Source organism: Maylandia zebra, linkage group LG3, assembly GCF_041146795.1.
Source record: "Maylandia zebra isolate NMK-2024a linkage group LG3, Mzebra_GT3a, whole genome shotgun sequence".
Taxonomy (NCBI): Eukaryota; Metazoa; Chordata; class Actinopteri; order Cichliformes; family Cichlidae; genus Maylandia; species Maylandia zebra.
The window spans coordinates 56143456-56159286 of NC_135169.1; the positions used below are offsets into that span (position 1 = coordinate 56143456).

Genomic DNA, 15831 nt, shown 5'->3' on the forward strand with positions numbered 1-15831 from the left:
TGAGGGTGTTGGGTGGATTTTAACATGTGCACCTTCATAACGTCTCGTTGCCTCCTATTAATGTCAGAAACAACACAGAGCATTTTTTAAGCCTTAGTGCAGTTTGCATATTTATCTTATTTACTCTGTATTTGACTGTACTTAAAATTATAGATTTTTTTTCAAGAAAATGTTTTCTTTAGATAATGACACTTTAATGTAGCACGTAAATACAAATGTGGTAGTTAAACATTAAAACATTCTTCATTTTGTCTTTTTGCTTTTGTATAATCACTCGATTAACTAATAGAGTAATTGATAGATTATTACAGCCCTACACACTATGTGGACAAAGTTTTTGTCATATATTTGAGTTTCTGTTCTGCTTCTTCAACACACGTTTTACTTTTTTCAGTTCTTAATGTTTTGTCTTTTGGGTTGTGTGCAGCTGAACTGCTTTGAGTCCCAGAGTGGGAGCGAGGACTAAATAATAAGAGAATAAAATAAATGTAAATAAAAAGAACATTCAGGTTTTTTAATCGTATATTAGATTTTATAGAGTATCGTGGATTTGTTCTCTTCACCTCTACTGTAGACACTGAAGGAAGTAAGAAGCTGCACCGTGTGTCCTGACGAGGAAATCCAATCACATTTCAGCTCAGCTGAATGTGAGCTGATTCCCCAGAGAGGACAGAGAAAACAGCAGTGTTTGAAGAGAGCTGGTCTGAGTCAGCTTTGACAAAAGGTTTCAGTTCTTATCATGGTGACGTGCTGGGCCTCCTCCTGCTCCTCGCTGTGGAGCGTTTCTGCTTAATGCCAGGCTGAAACACAGCAGGACACTTTCTAATGTGAAATCAGTCTGACTCTGCTAACAAGGTCAGCAGAGTTTGGGCTGGTGAGGTTTTCTTGGGTAAGGTTAGGGAATAACTAGCCGACTAATCATCGGTGTTGTCACTACCTGGTACCAGGCTTACTAGTCATTTAATCTATTTCTTAACTAAACTGAAAGAGATTTTACAAAAACTCCACACCCACACAGTGACGGTGTCCTGTTCTCACCAGCCGTCGCTCATCTGTGTCTCTGAAGCTGTACTGGACACGTGTTGTTCTCGGTGTTAGTAGGAGAGATCTTTGATTTAGGCTTCAGCAGGAAATATTTGTAGACCTACGACCTGCTTGTGCTGGTGTGTTTGGTGCTAATTACTGTACCGTGTGTTTGTGTCCCAGTTAATTATCTATTTGTTTTTATGTGTTTCTGCCCATGATAGAAAAAAATTACATGCAGTAACCTTTTCCCTCCTTAGTCTCTACTCTTTCGTGAGGTCAGACATATTTGTCCCTCCATTTCTTTTTATGTTCCCTCATGTCCTTTCAGATGATGTCAGCAACCTCCCTCTGGGAATTTGCTGACATTTCTGAGTCCTTATATTGGTGATTGTTATCGTCTCACTCATAAATGAGGAAACTTGCATCTAAAAATTAGCCATAAATGTCCAGGAGGATCTAATGGTATCGAACGGCCCAATGACAATAGTTGGGACCTGCACTGACCCAACGTTAAGTTACATTTTTAGCCCTCGGCCATGAAAGGCTGATGTGATATCGTCGTCATTATGCCAGGCAGGAGGTGGGCGACTGGAATACCCAAAGTTATGAATGCAATAACTCAAGAACGAAGCAAAGTAGGAGTTTTACACTGATCCCATTGGTGTATCTCTTAAAAATCTTGGAGTTTGATGAATCTCAGTGACCTTGACCTCAAAGTCAGGGGTCAGAGGTGCAATAATTCCAGATAACAATGCAGTGTAGGATTTTGAAATCAATGCAGGGGCGTGCACATCAGGATATACCTCGGGTCACAGTGTCGGGTTTCAGGGGTGTGTGCGATTACATAGACACAGCTACAGCACAGATGTCCTGTTGAAGCATGAACATGTCAGCCTCTGACCTCTGACCTGAGATTCAACCTTGTTTGAGATTATTAGTGGATACACTCGTGGTATCAAATGCAAAGTGCTAGGTGACTTCTTTCAGGGTTATTGCATTCATGAGATTATCAGGAAACTTGACCTTTGACCTTTAAGTTTACCAACACATACAAAATATAAACAAATAAAAACAATTTGTAAAGTAATTAAAACAAAAAAAATGTATCAAGTTGATCCTTTGACTGCATTTGTTCATTTAAATGTCTAATTTGAGCTGAGACGTGACTGCTGCGCCACGCTGTCTTCATGGTGACTGACAGTGTTGTACAGTAATGTGAAAGGCAGGAGGCGGTGGTGGTTAAGTCTATGCTGCAGGTTTTACAGTGCAAGCTGCTGTATGTGGCATAAAACAAAGATCTCATTCATAAAAACATTTAATAAACATTTGGTCCATTTTAACATTTGTATCAATGTATCTACAACTATTGAAGTTTGGGCCGTTTGATGTTTTCCAGATCTGTCAAAGAACCGCCTGTGTGAGCTGCCAGAGGAGCTGTGTCAGTTCATCTCCCTGGAGACACTGAGCCTGTACCACAATGGGATGCGGTCCCTGTCCTCCAGCCTCAGCAACCTGCAGGCTCTCACCTACCTCAACCTCAGGTAACTCCTACACACCGCAACACGTGACTCTGATTACTGCACTGCATTGTTTAGCAGTAGCGTTGTATTCTGTTGTAGTAAGTAATGTTGTGACAAATGTAGACCTCCAACAGTTCTTAGAGCCGTGGTAATGGAAGAGCAGAGGTAACGCGCTTCTGTCGTAACGTCAGATGGAGGCCAGTCCTACTTCAAAAACAGTGAGAAACACTGTTACTGCAGCTGTTCTGCAGCAACATTTGAACATTTCTGGCAAAATGGAAACAGGTTTAGCTTTGGTCCTGAACTATTTTAGGTGGACTGTTGGGCCACGTTCAGTCCAATAAAAATGCTGTTTTTGTTCATATAAAATGATACATTTTAAAAACAAACTTACTGAGTAGTCAGCAGTCATAGTTTGGTGTCAGTGACACAAACAGTGATCATTCCATCTGTACACTGTTCATCCAGTCTATATAAAACAATCACTAATCCAACTGTTGATAATAATCAGGGAGCACACAGTAGGCTGGTAGAACCAGGCGCTGGTTAGTGCAAAGGCAGCAGTCGGTAATCAGGTTCACCTCTGAGGCGAGCCTCTGTGTCTTAGTGTTTGTTAATGTGGGCCTGGACACTTTAATTTTGCTGTTGCTAGGAGACAAGGCGAACCCTCCAGGTTGTTGTTAGTTGGAGCAGGAAAAGTGCAGCTCACAGCAAACACACTGTGTAACGTAGTAAAGCATCTAACTGTGTTTGTGTGCAGTCCCAGGTCACACCTCCTAAACTGCATCACTCTCTCTGTGACTCCACAGTCGTAATCTCCTGTCCAGTTTACAGCCTTCGGTCTTTCAGCTCCCCCTCCTTCGAGTGCTCATCATCAGTAACAACAAGCTGTCTTCACTGCCCGCCTCCATATACTCCCTCACACAACTCAGACAGCTGGTACGACACACTCACACCATCATTTCTCCTTGAAATGTTCTGTTTGTACTGTGGAGGGTACAGTGGTACCCCTCACAGCATCCCTTTCACCTTCCTGTGATTCACGGTCAGACGTCCAGTCTTACAGTTTAATCACTGTCACATTTCTGTGTTGCAGTTTTCCTCTTGGTTTATTATAGTTTTTTCTCTCTCAGGATGTAAGCTGTAATGAACTTCAGCGTCTGCCAGCAGAGCTCGGGCAGTTGGAGTGTTTGAGAGACTTGAACCTAAGAAGGAACCGGCTCACCACGTTGCCTGAAGGTACAAATAAACTTGGAGCCCTTTGCCACTCATGCTTACTTGAAAATCCACAGTAGGAAAAGAGAGTGCTGAACAGGCCAATCAGAGAGGGAATGTAGATAATATAATATAGAAGTGAATTCTTATTGGATCGACGTCCAGTGGTGAAGGAGTTGAGGTTTCAACTGTATGAAGTCAGTTTAATGTTTACGAAGCTCCAAGCCCGGAGCGACTGACTCTTACCCTCTCTGTTCCCCACACAGAAATATCCGAGCTGCCCCTCGTTAGGCTCGATGTCTCCTGCAACCGAGTTTCCCATCTGCCTTTGTGCTACCGTCACCTCAGGCATCTGCAAAGCATCTCACTGGATAGCAATCCACTGCAGATGCCACCAGCGCAGATCTGCTCCAAGGGCAAATACCACATCTTCAAGTACCTCAACATGGAGGCCTGTAAGAGGAGCCAAGAAGAGCTGGAGAAACACCTGAGACCCACTGGATTTAACAGCTGGTAAGGACAAAGGTCTAAGAGATAGTCAAGACTTCCTTAACTGGTTGGGTTAAGTCAGTGAAGACGCTGTGTGCAATTTCCTGCTGTAACAGTCAGATCCTAACAACACGTGTGACGATACATATTTCTATGTGGAGGTGCTACGCCAGCGTGTTTGGATTTTCTGGATATTATAATCCTGTAAATTTACCTCTGTGAGTAACAAATACTTTGGAAGTTGATTTCCTCAGCGAGACGACAAAATAAAATGATACGACCAAGACACAAACTGTGGGATTTGGTAAATATAATAATAAATGCAGATTCACTGTGTAACTTTATTAGCAGCGTCCTCCTGAAATGCGCCAACAACATTTAGCGTAGCTTCCTCCTCTGTGCCTCTTAACGCTTTAAACCCCAACCCCAATGTTCTCTGGTCGCTATGGTAACGCATAAATATTTCTTTCAAAATAAGACACACAACTGCAACACGAGAAAAGACCCAGGGAAGCCGAGTTAACGATAAAAACCCTGAAAACTGTCAATTTCACATCCAAACCTCAACTCTCGCGGCCCCGTACCGGTCCGTGGCCCGGGGGTTGGGCACCGCTCAGTATCCATCTACACTCAAATGAAAATAGTACCATTGTAATTCAATGCATTCCATTTAGCCGCCCAGTAACATTGTAGTACTTGAACCAAGGACAGAGATAAGAGAAGTACCTCTGCTGTGGGAAATCCACTCTAACACTGCACCAGAGCCTAAAAACATGAGTCACTGCCCTTTAGAGCGGCGCTCTTTCACAGTTTGCCCCGACTAACACAATGTTTGCTCTTCTTCATTTTAATGGGTGCTTATGGTGTTTTCCCTGCAGTCTGTCAGACCAGGAACTGTTTCCAGGTCAGTTAGGAGGGCTGGACTCTGGCTTCAACAGCGTTGACAGCGGCAGCAAACGATGGTCTGGGAACGAGGTAACGTTACAGGATACACACTGTCACATGTGACTGCATTATATATTCTTCTATTAATATCTATAATAGTGGATATAAAAATGCATTGTGTAGTATTAGATAAACAGATCAGTGTTTCACTGACATGTGCTGTGTGTTCAGTCTGCTGACGACTTCTCAGAGCGCTCCCTCCGCATGGCTGAGGTCAACAGAGACCAAAGTAACCTGGCGGAGGAAGAAGAGGAATCCAACAGAGGTGAGGAAAGAGGCACAGGCCATAAATCATTGTTTGTGCTGTGAGACGTGTTGAACACCATCGTACTCTTCACAGTGAATGGAAATGCGGAGCAGGTTGACTTCATTGACAGCAGTGTGACAGAGGAAGAGGACGACATCAGGACCAATACATCCACGCCTCCTTCGGTACCAGTCATCCTCACGCCGATCTGCAGCTGTCACGCAGTGTCGTGTCCTGTGTTTGTGTTGATTATGTTGACCGCGTATTGGTTTTTCAGGATCAGAAGGACAGATCGTCACCGTTGCAATCCCAGGAGTCAACAACATCCAGGTCAGTGGTGTGAAGCACAGTCAGAGTTTTGCATGGCTGTATCACCTGCAGTAGGTTCAAACCTCAGAGCGCAGGGTCTGCTCTGTAACACCACAAGCAGAAATCTGAATTCAAAATTAAAAGAGGAATATTGATTATCTGCACAAATCTCACCTCCCAAAGTGTAGCTGCAATACTTGCTTTGTGCAGCACAAAAGTTCTCCAGGTTAAATATGTTGCAGGTTCACACAACATGAATCCACTTCATACTGTATTATAACACTGGAACCCAGAGTGATACATGTTATTAGAAGAAACTTTAGGCCTTTAGTGTGATTGAGCAATGCTGATGCATAACTTTATATTCTGCACACAGCACACTAAACAAAACAAGACTTGGCAAATATATTAAGACTGTTTGCATTTAGTTAGCTAAAAGCTAAAGCTTTGGTAGATGTCGGTGGTGGAAAGTGGTATTAAGGTGCAGTGGCTGATGTCTGTGGTGTAGAGAGTGAAGAGGCCCCCTGTGGTTCCCTGTGTTGCTGATCACCTGGTCAGACACGCAGTGCTGAAGACGCACATATTCTAGTCATCCTGTCAGGTAATCAACAATCCAGGACGAGCGAGGCATCCACCTGCATCGCTGTCAGATCATCACCCAGCAGGTCTGTCTGATGCTGCTGAATGAACCAGGAAACTGAAACAACATGACGCTCACGCTCCTCTCCGGCTGGTCCAGGGCGTAGACTCGATTGAGTAGGTAGATGCTGGTGTCCTCAGCTCTGGTGTCAGTCTAATGTCAGTCCACATCTGGACCCCTTCAGTTCATCTTCAGTGTCGGCTTGTTATCTGGGTAACAATGGAGGGACAACAGAGTCTGTGCAGGAGGTTATGCACTCAGTGATACGCTGGGTGAGCCCACTGATGTCCTCACCGTGGGTCTCAGTGGGTGCTTGTCACCCCAAAACAGCCCTCTGACCACCTCCTGTGGTCACACTCTGCATCTTCACAGTAGGCACATAGAGCTGAAAGGAGGAGAAACTGTATGCCTCCCTGACATTAGCATGCAGTCGGTCCGTGGCACAGACCACGTCCTGTGTGAAGGGTGGAAGTGTCATGTCCAAGGTGACGTGGTTGAAGTCACCCGAGACAGCAATGGAGACGCCAGGGTGCTGATTCTGTAACCACGCTGTGGCCGAGTGGATAGTGTCACGTGCACTGTGGGTTAGTAGAGGAAGGAACGTCCACAGCCACCAAGGTCACGTGGGTAAATTCACTTGCAAATGACACAACTCGAGTCCAGCAGCGCACAGTTCAGGCACGCAGTGGGCTCTGTGATGGAGACGTGAGCGGGGTTACACCAGCTGTTAACAAGAACAGCCTCTCTCCTTTCTGACGATCTGAGGGAATGTTTGACTCGGTGTGACGATTGTCGTGGACCTTTGCTCGCGCTGCCGTTGTGATAAAGCTTTTTGTATTTTATGCTGGTGGGTGAGGAAAACTGGAGCCATAGTGCCATGTGTGACTTTTTAAGATCAAATATTTGACATTGACGGGGTTTTGCTGTTTCTGATCTTGGACTTTTCCTACAGATTTCACTGGATCAGCATGATGTTTGGGAAGTTCAGTCCAAAGACCTCTGCAAAGCTTTTGAGTTGTGGTTGAAGGGTCTGTCTGTGGTGGTATGTCCAATTCCAGTCAATCACCACAGGACCAGTCCATCCCAAGTTTGAGATGCTTGATGAAAGTCCGGGTCTGGAGGTATCAGACCCTTTCATACCTGTCACTTGTGCTCAGGGTGAACCTGCTCTCATCTGTGGAAAGGACGGAGCACCGCTCCTGGACCTGTCAGGCCCCAGGGCAGGCAGTGAGCACAGGGCCCAAGTCTGATTGTTGGTCAGAGACGGTCACGCTCGTGGCTTGCTGAAGGTCATTTTGTAGCTCATGGCACAAAGGAGCAGATCCTGGTAATGCTGTTGGGTTAAGCACCTTCTCTGGCAATGTCAAGCTAGAGTTAGCTGTGTCCTTCATGTTTCTGAGACTGTGCTGGGAGGCAGCAAACCTTGTGTCAGTGGCACGTATTGATGTGCCGTGCTGGAGGAGTCGGACTACCTGTGCAGCCTCTGTATGATCCAGGTGTCAGCCAGTCAGCAGTAACACTGACCAAACTCAGCGGCTTTCACCTATAAAACCATTTTATTTATTTTGGACTTTGTCTCATTGTTGCTCCTGTTAGTTTAATTAATAGCAGAGCAGCTCCTTAGATGACCAGATCAGTATCTCACATGTTGAACCGACTTGATGCCATTCTCTGATTAAAACGATGTTTGGAACAGCGTATGTGTTTTTCTTTTGTTTAGTTGTGCACGTTTAGCCCTCCGTATTTGCCCGACTTCCTTTGGATAAAGTAAAAGGTTCAAACGTCTGTGAATGTAAATCGTACGTAAACATCAGTAATGGGAAACATTTGGATATGAAAGTTTGTGTTGTTGAAGAGGAATCAGAGTTTAAATGTTGGAAGCTTCCTCTCAGAGAGTCCTAGTTTAGTTTGTATGTCAGCAGCGTCTCTAACAGACAAGCTGCCAGTGATAAGTAATAAGAAGTCCTGGAAGTCGGCTCACGAGCTTGGAAACAATCGGATAAAAAACTCTGATTGTATCCATTTTGTGTCTGTCACTCCCAGATCTAGCCTCCACATCGAGCTGGGCTCTTCATCTTCAGCCTCCTCGTCTCCTCTGTCCCCCTCCAGCCCCTCCCTAGAGGAGCGAAGGAGACCTGGTACCTTGTTTATCTGGCAGGAGAGAGAACGGCTTCAGCAGCAGCAAAAGGAGAAAGCAAGGTTGATACTGACGGAGATATTCTGCTTTTAGCGTCTGCACATTTCTTTTATTTTGAAGATGACTCGGCGTTTCTGCTTACCTTACGTGTCCCTCGAGTCAACGCTGTAACTGTGCTCTCATCTAATTATACGCTGTTGCCTGTCTTAACCTGTTATTTTGTAGTTCGCTGAAGTTCTCCACCAAAACAGGAAGTCATGTGGCCACTGCACAGCAGATGGGAAGTAGTTCATGGTAAGGATGGCGTGCAGATAAACACACGTGAGGCCTGCCATAGAGACAAACGCCTGTTCAAAAATCTATGTTAAAGTGGTAACAAAGGGCTGAGGTTCTGCTGCTGATAGTGGCGTGTGTCTCTCTCTAGTGGTACATCACCAGAAAGCAGCAAAGCAGAGAATGGCACATCTGGCCTGCGACACAGATGTGCAGTGAGTACTGTCCTTGTCTTCAGTTCACTGAGGTAAACGGGTTTGTGTGTCTGCTGTTTTAAATCACACTTGTTTCTCCCTCAGAGCGCTGACCAAATGAGCACAGGCGCTCCTTCAGTCTCTCTGCAGCGATCGAGCAGCAAGACAGGTAACAAAGGAGAGCGAGTGTGTGTGGGTGGAATGTTTCACAATTACACGCTCTTTTAAATCCCACTGTGCAACATGTGCTGTAACACATCAAAGTGTAGTTCCTCAGAAGCGCACATTTCAGTGAAGCAATCAAGTCTTCCACATACGAGTGGTTGCAGTCACGCTTTGATGAAGAGGAGCCGTGTTGTAATTATGAAATATGTTCGATTCAGTTTGTATGTGTGTGTCATTTTGTGTTGTGATGTGAGTGAGAGTGCGTCTTTAACACTTTGCATTGTTGACGTTTGCATCAGATTTCCCGTCCTCCCCCAAGACGTCCCCTCCTCCTGGTCAGGCCCAGAAACCCAGCAGCTTCCTGTTTCGGACGTCCTCTCACAGCAGCGTCAAACCCACAGGTACCGAAAGAACACGCCACAGCGTCACGCCACAATCCACACACCTTTACACCTTTATTTACCTGTCTGCTTTCAGGGGCCATCTTTTCTCTTGGGGAGTCTGGCAGAAGCGAGTCTCGCACGACGCTGCGCTTGCCTAAAGAGGAAAGACCGGACATCACTCAGCTACGCAAGGTCAGCCCCACAGACCAACACTTCCTCGTGATCTAAACGGGAAACTGGACGCTTGGTGTCACAGTCAGGCTCCTCATAGGACGAACTAATAAGAGTTGTGTTAGTGTCATGGCACCTGAGTGGGGTCTACTTTAAACCATGACGCTCTGTGTCCTTAATCAGACTCTAGAGTCCCGGCTGAAGATCACTCTACCAGAGGATATGGGTGAAGCTCTGGCCAATGGCACCATCCTCTGCCAGCTGGTGAATCACATCCGCCCACGCTCTGTGTCCATCATCCACATTCCTTCCCCAGCGGTGGTGAGTCTGGAAGCCTTGAAACGAAATATGACGCTGCTGTTAGCAGTAGAGTCTGTATGACTCACCTGGTCATTGTCCACTCACCTGTTGGTCACGTCACCTTTCTTTGTAAAACAAGCAGTTTGTGAGAGCTGCAGCGCGTCTGTGCAGATAAAGTCGGCTCGCTATGATCAGAAACACGAAGTGCTCCTACAGGCAGAACGATTCATGTCACAACTAACACTGCTGTTACATATTTGTAGCTTCTTCCTACTTCCTTCTCAGATTTCACATTAAAAGCTTCCAGAAGATGTTGAATGTGAAACAGCAAAGAGAGTGTAAAAGTACAGCTGCAGCTTCCTGCTGTGATGGAGAATAACTCGCCTGTGTGTGTGTGTGTGTGTGTGTGTGTGTGTGTGTGTGTGTGTGTGTGTGTGTGTGTGTGTGTGTGTGTGTGTGTGTGTGTGTGTGTGTGTGTGTGTGTGTGTGTGTGTGTGTGTGTGTGTGTGGTTCGCAGCCCAAACTGAGCCTGGCAAAGTGTCGACTCAACGTGGAAAACTTTGTCGCCGCCTGTCGCCGGCTGGGAGTCCCCGAGGTAACGTGTGCATGTCCCGACGCTGTCCTGGTGTAGTCTGCTGTGATGACAGTGCTTTGAATCAAGTCTAAATCTGCTTTTTGCTGTTCTGCCCTTTGTCCTGTCGTCTCTGATGTCCTAGCTTTAACAATATAACTACTCATATTGTCTTTCTGTGCGTTTGCGTGTGTGTGTGTCCTCTCCTGTCCAGACTGAAGTGTGTGTGTGCTCTGATGTGCTTCTGTGTAAGCTGCCCAATGTGCTGCGCTGTGTGACAGCCCTGCTGGCCGTGGAGGGGGAGGAGAAGGACCGGCCCCGCCTCCACTCCTCGCCTGAGGCTTCGTCGTCCTCCACCTCGCTGCTGTCCGCAGACTTCTTGCTCTTCTACTGTGCAGTCATGGCGCTGCTCTACGTCCTCTACTGCTACCTGCTCCCTTAAAGCAACGACATGTGACACGGAGTACGTTCGCCATAGCAACAGGCTGTTAGCATAGAAAGCAAACGGTGCTCGTGTTGTAAGACCTGTAAGTGTGCTGCTTTGTACTGGTGACTGAACAGAAGCGCTCCGTGATGATTGTCTGTGTCACAGCTGCCTGCACCATCACCAACCATCTCCTGGAAGTTCATTTAAACCTGGGTCGCTCCATTAGTGACAAGTGAAAGGTAACTGCTATCTGTCCTGATGACACTGGTTATACTGGTGGAAGTCTGAGGGAAACGGAGCCCAGCTGTTCTGTGTATTTGAAATCTCAGGTTAACCAAGTGTCTCATTAGACATGCAGGAGGATGTTCACAGAGAGAAGCTGTGACCAAGTCTCACTGTGTGTGTTTGTGTTGTTGGGCTCGATGCTTTGCATGATTCACAGTTCCTGATGTTTCCTACGCTGGCCCTTGCTGCAGCCCTCTCCCCTCCAGATAATCCTCGCTCTTAGCCAGTCTGTCTGATTAGCTGTACCTGACAGGTGGGCGGGGCCTCTATGCCTGACACACCCATCTAAGGGATCTCTGCTTTTGCTGACCTCGTGAGGAGCTCATAGAGAGCATCTGCACCTCATTATTTAATACAAGAATACACAAAATAAAGGATAATGTTTCCGTCTTAAGTGCTCATGTTGTGATGTTTCCTGATGTGAGCGAGTGAAACATGCCTGCGCTTCAGCAGGGGGCGCCGTTACTGCCTCAGACCTGAGGTTCAAACCCCTCCAGGACGCTCTCTGTGTCAGCTCCATTACTGTCAATGGTCTGTTTGACCAATCACGGTTAACCCGGACTCTAACCTGTCTGTATAAATGTAAACAGGTCATTAAATTATTGCTTTATTTATTTTGTTCTATGTTTGGTTGTCTCGGTGAAACAAGTCCAACATCTTAGTAGTTTTAAAACTTTGTGAGATTAGTGTGCGCACTTTATGTCACTAGCAGGTCAATTAGATGTATCCAGGTAAAATAACCCTGTGACAAAGTTTCCTTTGGAGATTCACAGATGTGATTGGCTCAGCGTGGAAACTTTGCTGTTTCTACTCAGGGCCAGTGTGTGCAACCAACATGACACACTCGTTACTGCAGCTGTTTAACCCGCAGGACGAGACATTTGGGAGATTCAGGCTACATTCAGTGTTTGAGCAAATATTCAAACATCTGAAACTCTGAGTGTAAGCGATAGTGTTTCACTGGGAGAAATAGGAAATGAAAACGGTTTCCTTTTAGCTTCATACACGTCGTCACTTCAACTTCCTTAAAAAAGTTGCTGTGCTTCCTTTCATGTGATGAGCCCTGATTAAAAGTCCCTCTGTGTAACTCTGGGCTTTCTTTATGTGCTGACTTTATTATTTCTATAACTTTCTGTTTGGCTTTACAGCAGTGTCCTTGCTAAGTGAGTGAGTGTGCACATCACCACAGCCTGGTGTTGATCTCACCTCAGACCTTCTCGTCTTCCACTTTAAGGAACTCTGAGGAGCCGGTTTAGCCCGTCAGCGTGGTGTAAACTTCCTGTGATGTCACTCTGCTGAGACACAGTTTGTTGTTTATTCATGATGAGTTTGGCACTGCTGTTAGACGTAACAGCAACTGAATCAGCCCGCTGACTAAAATGGGACATTATTCATGTAAAAACCATTGATTTAAAGACGATGGCTCTTTTTACAAACGATTCATTTCCATCACTGTTGTTGTTGTGGGACTAAAACTAGACGCTGCAGTCTGGCTTTTGGCTTCAGGGCCACTTTACCTAAAGGCTGCTTCAGTCTATCAGCTGTATGTTGTGGGCCAGCTGATTGGATCAGTTTATATAAATGGCACCAAATATGAAGCGACAGTAGCTGCCTCGAGCCTTTAATCTGACGAGATGAGAGAGCAGCACGGCTCAGAGCGGCGAGCAGCGCCTTCCTGTTACACGTGTCTATTGTTTCATATGAACTTTGGTTATCCCAGACTTACATGGGTCCACCTGTAATTCTCTATGTAAATAGATTATGGGCTCATTTACATGTAACACACTGCATTCATCATTATTATTTAATGTGAAGCACTCGGTACCTGAATCAGAAGCTATTGTAAATTTAGTTGTGTAACAAACGTCTAAACAAACAGTAAGTGTGCACATTTGTGTGTGAGCACTTACTTCTGTGCTGTAACTGTGCTGCTTGGCAGGAGCCGCTGTTTCCCCTTAAATGTGCCACATTTGTGAGGAAATAACAGGACAAACTTGCCAGACCTTCTCTGCTGATGCCAAACAGCTTATTCTGCTTGTTGGATTGAAACACGACTCATCGGCCTGTGGAAGAACCGTACGCAGGTACAGCAGCCTGGGTTCATGCAGGTCACACACTGCGGTTGGACGGCCTCTGACCAGCATGCGTCACAAGTCAACTGGTGTGATTGTGTTGGTTAGTCTGGGACAAACAGGCTGATCCTAGGAGTGTTTGATGGGACTGAGGTCAGCACTGTGGCTAGGCTATTCCAACCTCACCGTCCCCAAACTCTGAACAGAGCACCTTTGGCGCATCTCCCACCAAAGGTGCTTTCTTACCTTATCAGGTAAGAGTCCCGTTATGTCACCTCCACACTTTGACCTGTTCAGGCTCCAGTCAGCACCTGACTGTCAGCACCACATGGTCAGCGTAAGAGTGTCAGAATAGGCTGCTTGGTGCTGACAGAGAAGCTGTGGCAGGTTTTCATGGTGAAGGACGCGCTGTGTGAGAACAGACGCCTCGTTGCAACAAACAGCGTTTCCTTACTTTCTGTTTAAAGCTTATTTAACAATTCTCACTTTCTGGAGTTCCTGTTTCAACAGGTTCTTCTGAAGGAAATTTTATTGTATTTATTGTTTTATGGTGTTTAAATTTCTATTTTTGTAGTGGTTACAGACCAATGACCGAGCAAAATCAAGGACACAAGTGTTTATTTCAGTTTAGACATGATATATGAAGTAGGTGCAAGTGATAGTTGTAGAAGCTGAGCTCCGTTCACGATGGCGATGTTGGCTCTGCTCCGCCCCCTCAGTGTGAGTGCAGTGGGATTGATTGGCTCTGGTGTGAGGACGCTGTTTTATACTGATTTAGATTTTTGTCCATTGTAAAACCAAAATAACTGCTTCTTATATCTGACAGTTTTATGAGCACTCTGCTGTTGTTTCAGCTCAGATGTATATTTTTGTAGGTCAAACTGGACGAACACTAACTGATAAAATCCACAATGATGCAGACATATTCTTTAATGTTAGTCCAAATGCATTTGTATTGTATATTTCTACACCTTTTACTAACGAGGATGATTTTTGACTCTTTGTCTGTTGTAATTAAATGATTTCAAAAGAACTTTTTGGTGCTTCTCTGCTGTGTTTGCTTTGCTGCTGTTGTCTTCCTGCAGCTTCAGTGTCTCATTTTGTGAAGCTTACATGCGTCCACCTCGCCTCCTGAAACTGTCTCATCTGTCTTCATTGTCGACCCGTCATGTGTGAGTTGTGACAAACCATCAAACTAATATCAAAACTGCTAATGAGTCTGAAACCTCTCGGTTCAGTTTTTTCTGTTAGAAGAACAAAAACCTTTCAGAGTTTCTATAATACAGTGACAGCAGCATCTGTATTTCAAACCCATTTAAACACCTGCATTAGTCCTGAGGCAGCTCGTGCTCACACAGGTAAGTACACACAGTCAAATGCATCATCTTCAGTAAAGAATGAATACGTCAGTAAAAGTCATGCTCTGGTATTCAGGGGAACATTTGCACTGTGATGTAGCTGCATCCTCTCATTAAGTGACAGGACTCCTTGGTTTTGTCTCATTAGCAAAGTTTTTCAAATCTGATCAAACCACACTTAGAAATATGCAGCATTATCAAAGTTATAAAGCTGGACATACCCTGTTACTTTGATATTAATGAGTGACTGCTTACTGGTGAATGTGTAGAAGTGTATGTTTCTTACTTGGATCTACTTCCTGCTCTTTCCGTCCCCTTCCAGGATTCTTTGTGTTCACCTCAACTCATCATGGAGGACGAAGGCCTGAGTCGGTTGGCCCAGACTGTCCAGACGTTGTCCGATCTGGCAGACCAGCGAGCCCCAAAAACATGAAGCCTTTGTGGCTGCTAGCTCAAAGCAGTCTCGGCACCCCAGTGCCACGCCAGCAGTATCTCAGGGCCAGTGTTTTATTTTTATATGCTTCATATTTGATCAACTTTACAGAGTTTGTATTAAGAACAGCTTTCAAATTTCATAAAAAAGGTAACGGTTCAAATAGATCTGTAAATCACTCAAGCGCTCGTTGTATCCGTACCATTTTAGAGAGTCTGTGACGTTTTTGTGTACCTGTAGTCGTACTGCAGTGAGTTCAAAACAAACACAAGTGGTTAATGAACAATAAAAAATATATCAAAGCTACAATTTGTTGATGTGAGCGATGGAAAACGGTTTCTATGACTTGAAATATGAACTGCGAAGGATGCAAGTCGTCAGTTCAGCAGGAACCAGCAAGCTGCTCTCACTGCCAAGCACGCTGGGAGGGTAAGTTCAGCTGAACATTATCAGTGAGTTGCTGTTCTCTGCAGCTCAATATTCAGTCCTGACAGCACAGTAAACAATAACTTAATGTCACTGCTTTCGCCTCAGAGTTCAGTTTGAATGAATGTGGGTCACTCGACGCGTTCCATCTTCTAACCGTAGACATGGACAGAACCTGTTGCGTGTGAATCTGGTTTCCTTTAGTTCCATGATGGTCTGCACGGCCTGGAGCAGACCAACAATGA

The 15831-nt window shown here is 45.3% G+C and overlaps 1 protein-coding gene across 2 annotated transcripts in view; it reads left to right on the top strand.

Moving 5' to 3' along the window:
• LOC101476623 (leucine-rich repeats and calponin homology (CH) domain containing 4) overlaps positions 1 to 15469 on the top strand; it is a 28284-nt gene extending 12815 nt beyond the window's left edge. Inside the window, exons 2-18 of one of the 2 annotated variants that reach the window (XM_004575965.3) lie at positions 2423 to 2567; positions 3356 to 3485; positions 3680 to 3785; positions 4028 to 4274; positions 5129 to 5225; positions 5367 to 5460; positions 5536 to 5627; positions 5720 to 5772; positions 8435 to 8590; positions 8754 to 8822; positions 8953 to 9016; positions 9101 to 9164; positions 9460 to 9561; positions 9638 to 9735; positions 9898 to 10035; positions 10532 to 10609; positions 15050 to 15469. In XM_004575965.3, coding sequence (XP_004576022.1) covers positions 2423 to 2567; positions 3356 to 3485; positions 3680 to 3785; positions 4028 to 4274; positions 5129 to 5225; positions 5367 to 5460; positions 5536 to 5627; positions 5720 to 5772; positions 8435 to 8590; positions 8754 to 8822; positions 8953 to 9016; positions 9101 to 9164; positions 9460 to 9561; positions 9638 to 9735; positions 9898 to 10035; positions 10532 to 10609; positions 15050 to 15160 — 1844 coding nt within the window. In that variant the 3' untranslated portion in view covers positions 15161 to 15469. Of the gene's footprint in view, positions 1 to 2422; positions 2568 to 3355; positions 3486 to 3679; positions 3786 to 4027; positions 4275 to 5128; positions 5226 to 5366; positions 5461 to 5535; positions 5628 to 5719; positions 5773 to 8434; positions 8591 to 8753; positions 8823 to 8952; positions 9017 to 9100; positions 9165 to 9459; positions 9562 to 9637; positions 9736 to 9897; positions 10036 to 10531; positions 10610 to 10799; positions 14403 to 15049 lie in introns of those variants that run through there. The other variant, XM_004575964.3, reaches the window with a different exon arrangement.
• The last annotated feature ends 362 nt before the right edge of the window (positions 15470 to 15831 follow it).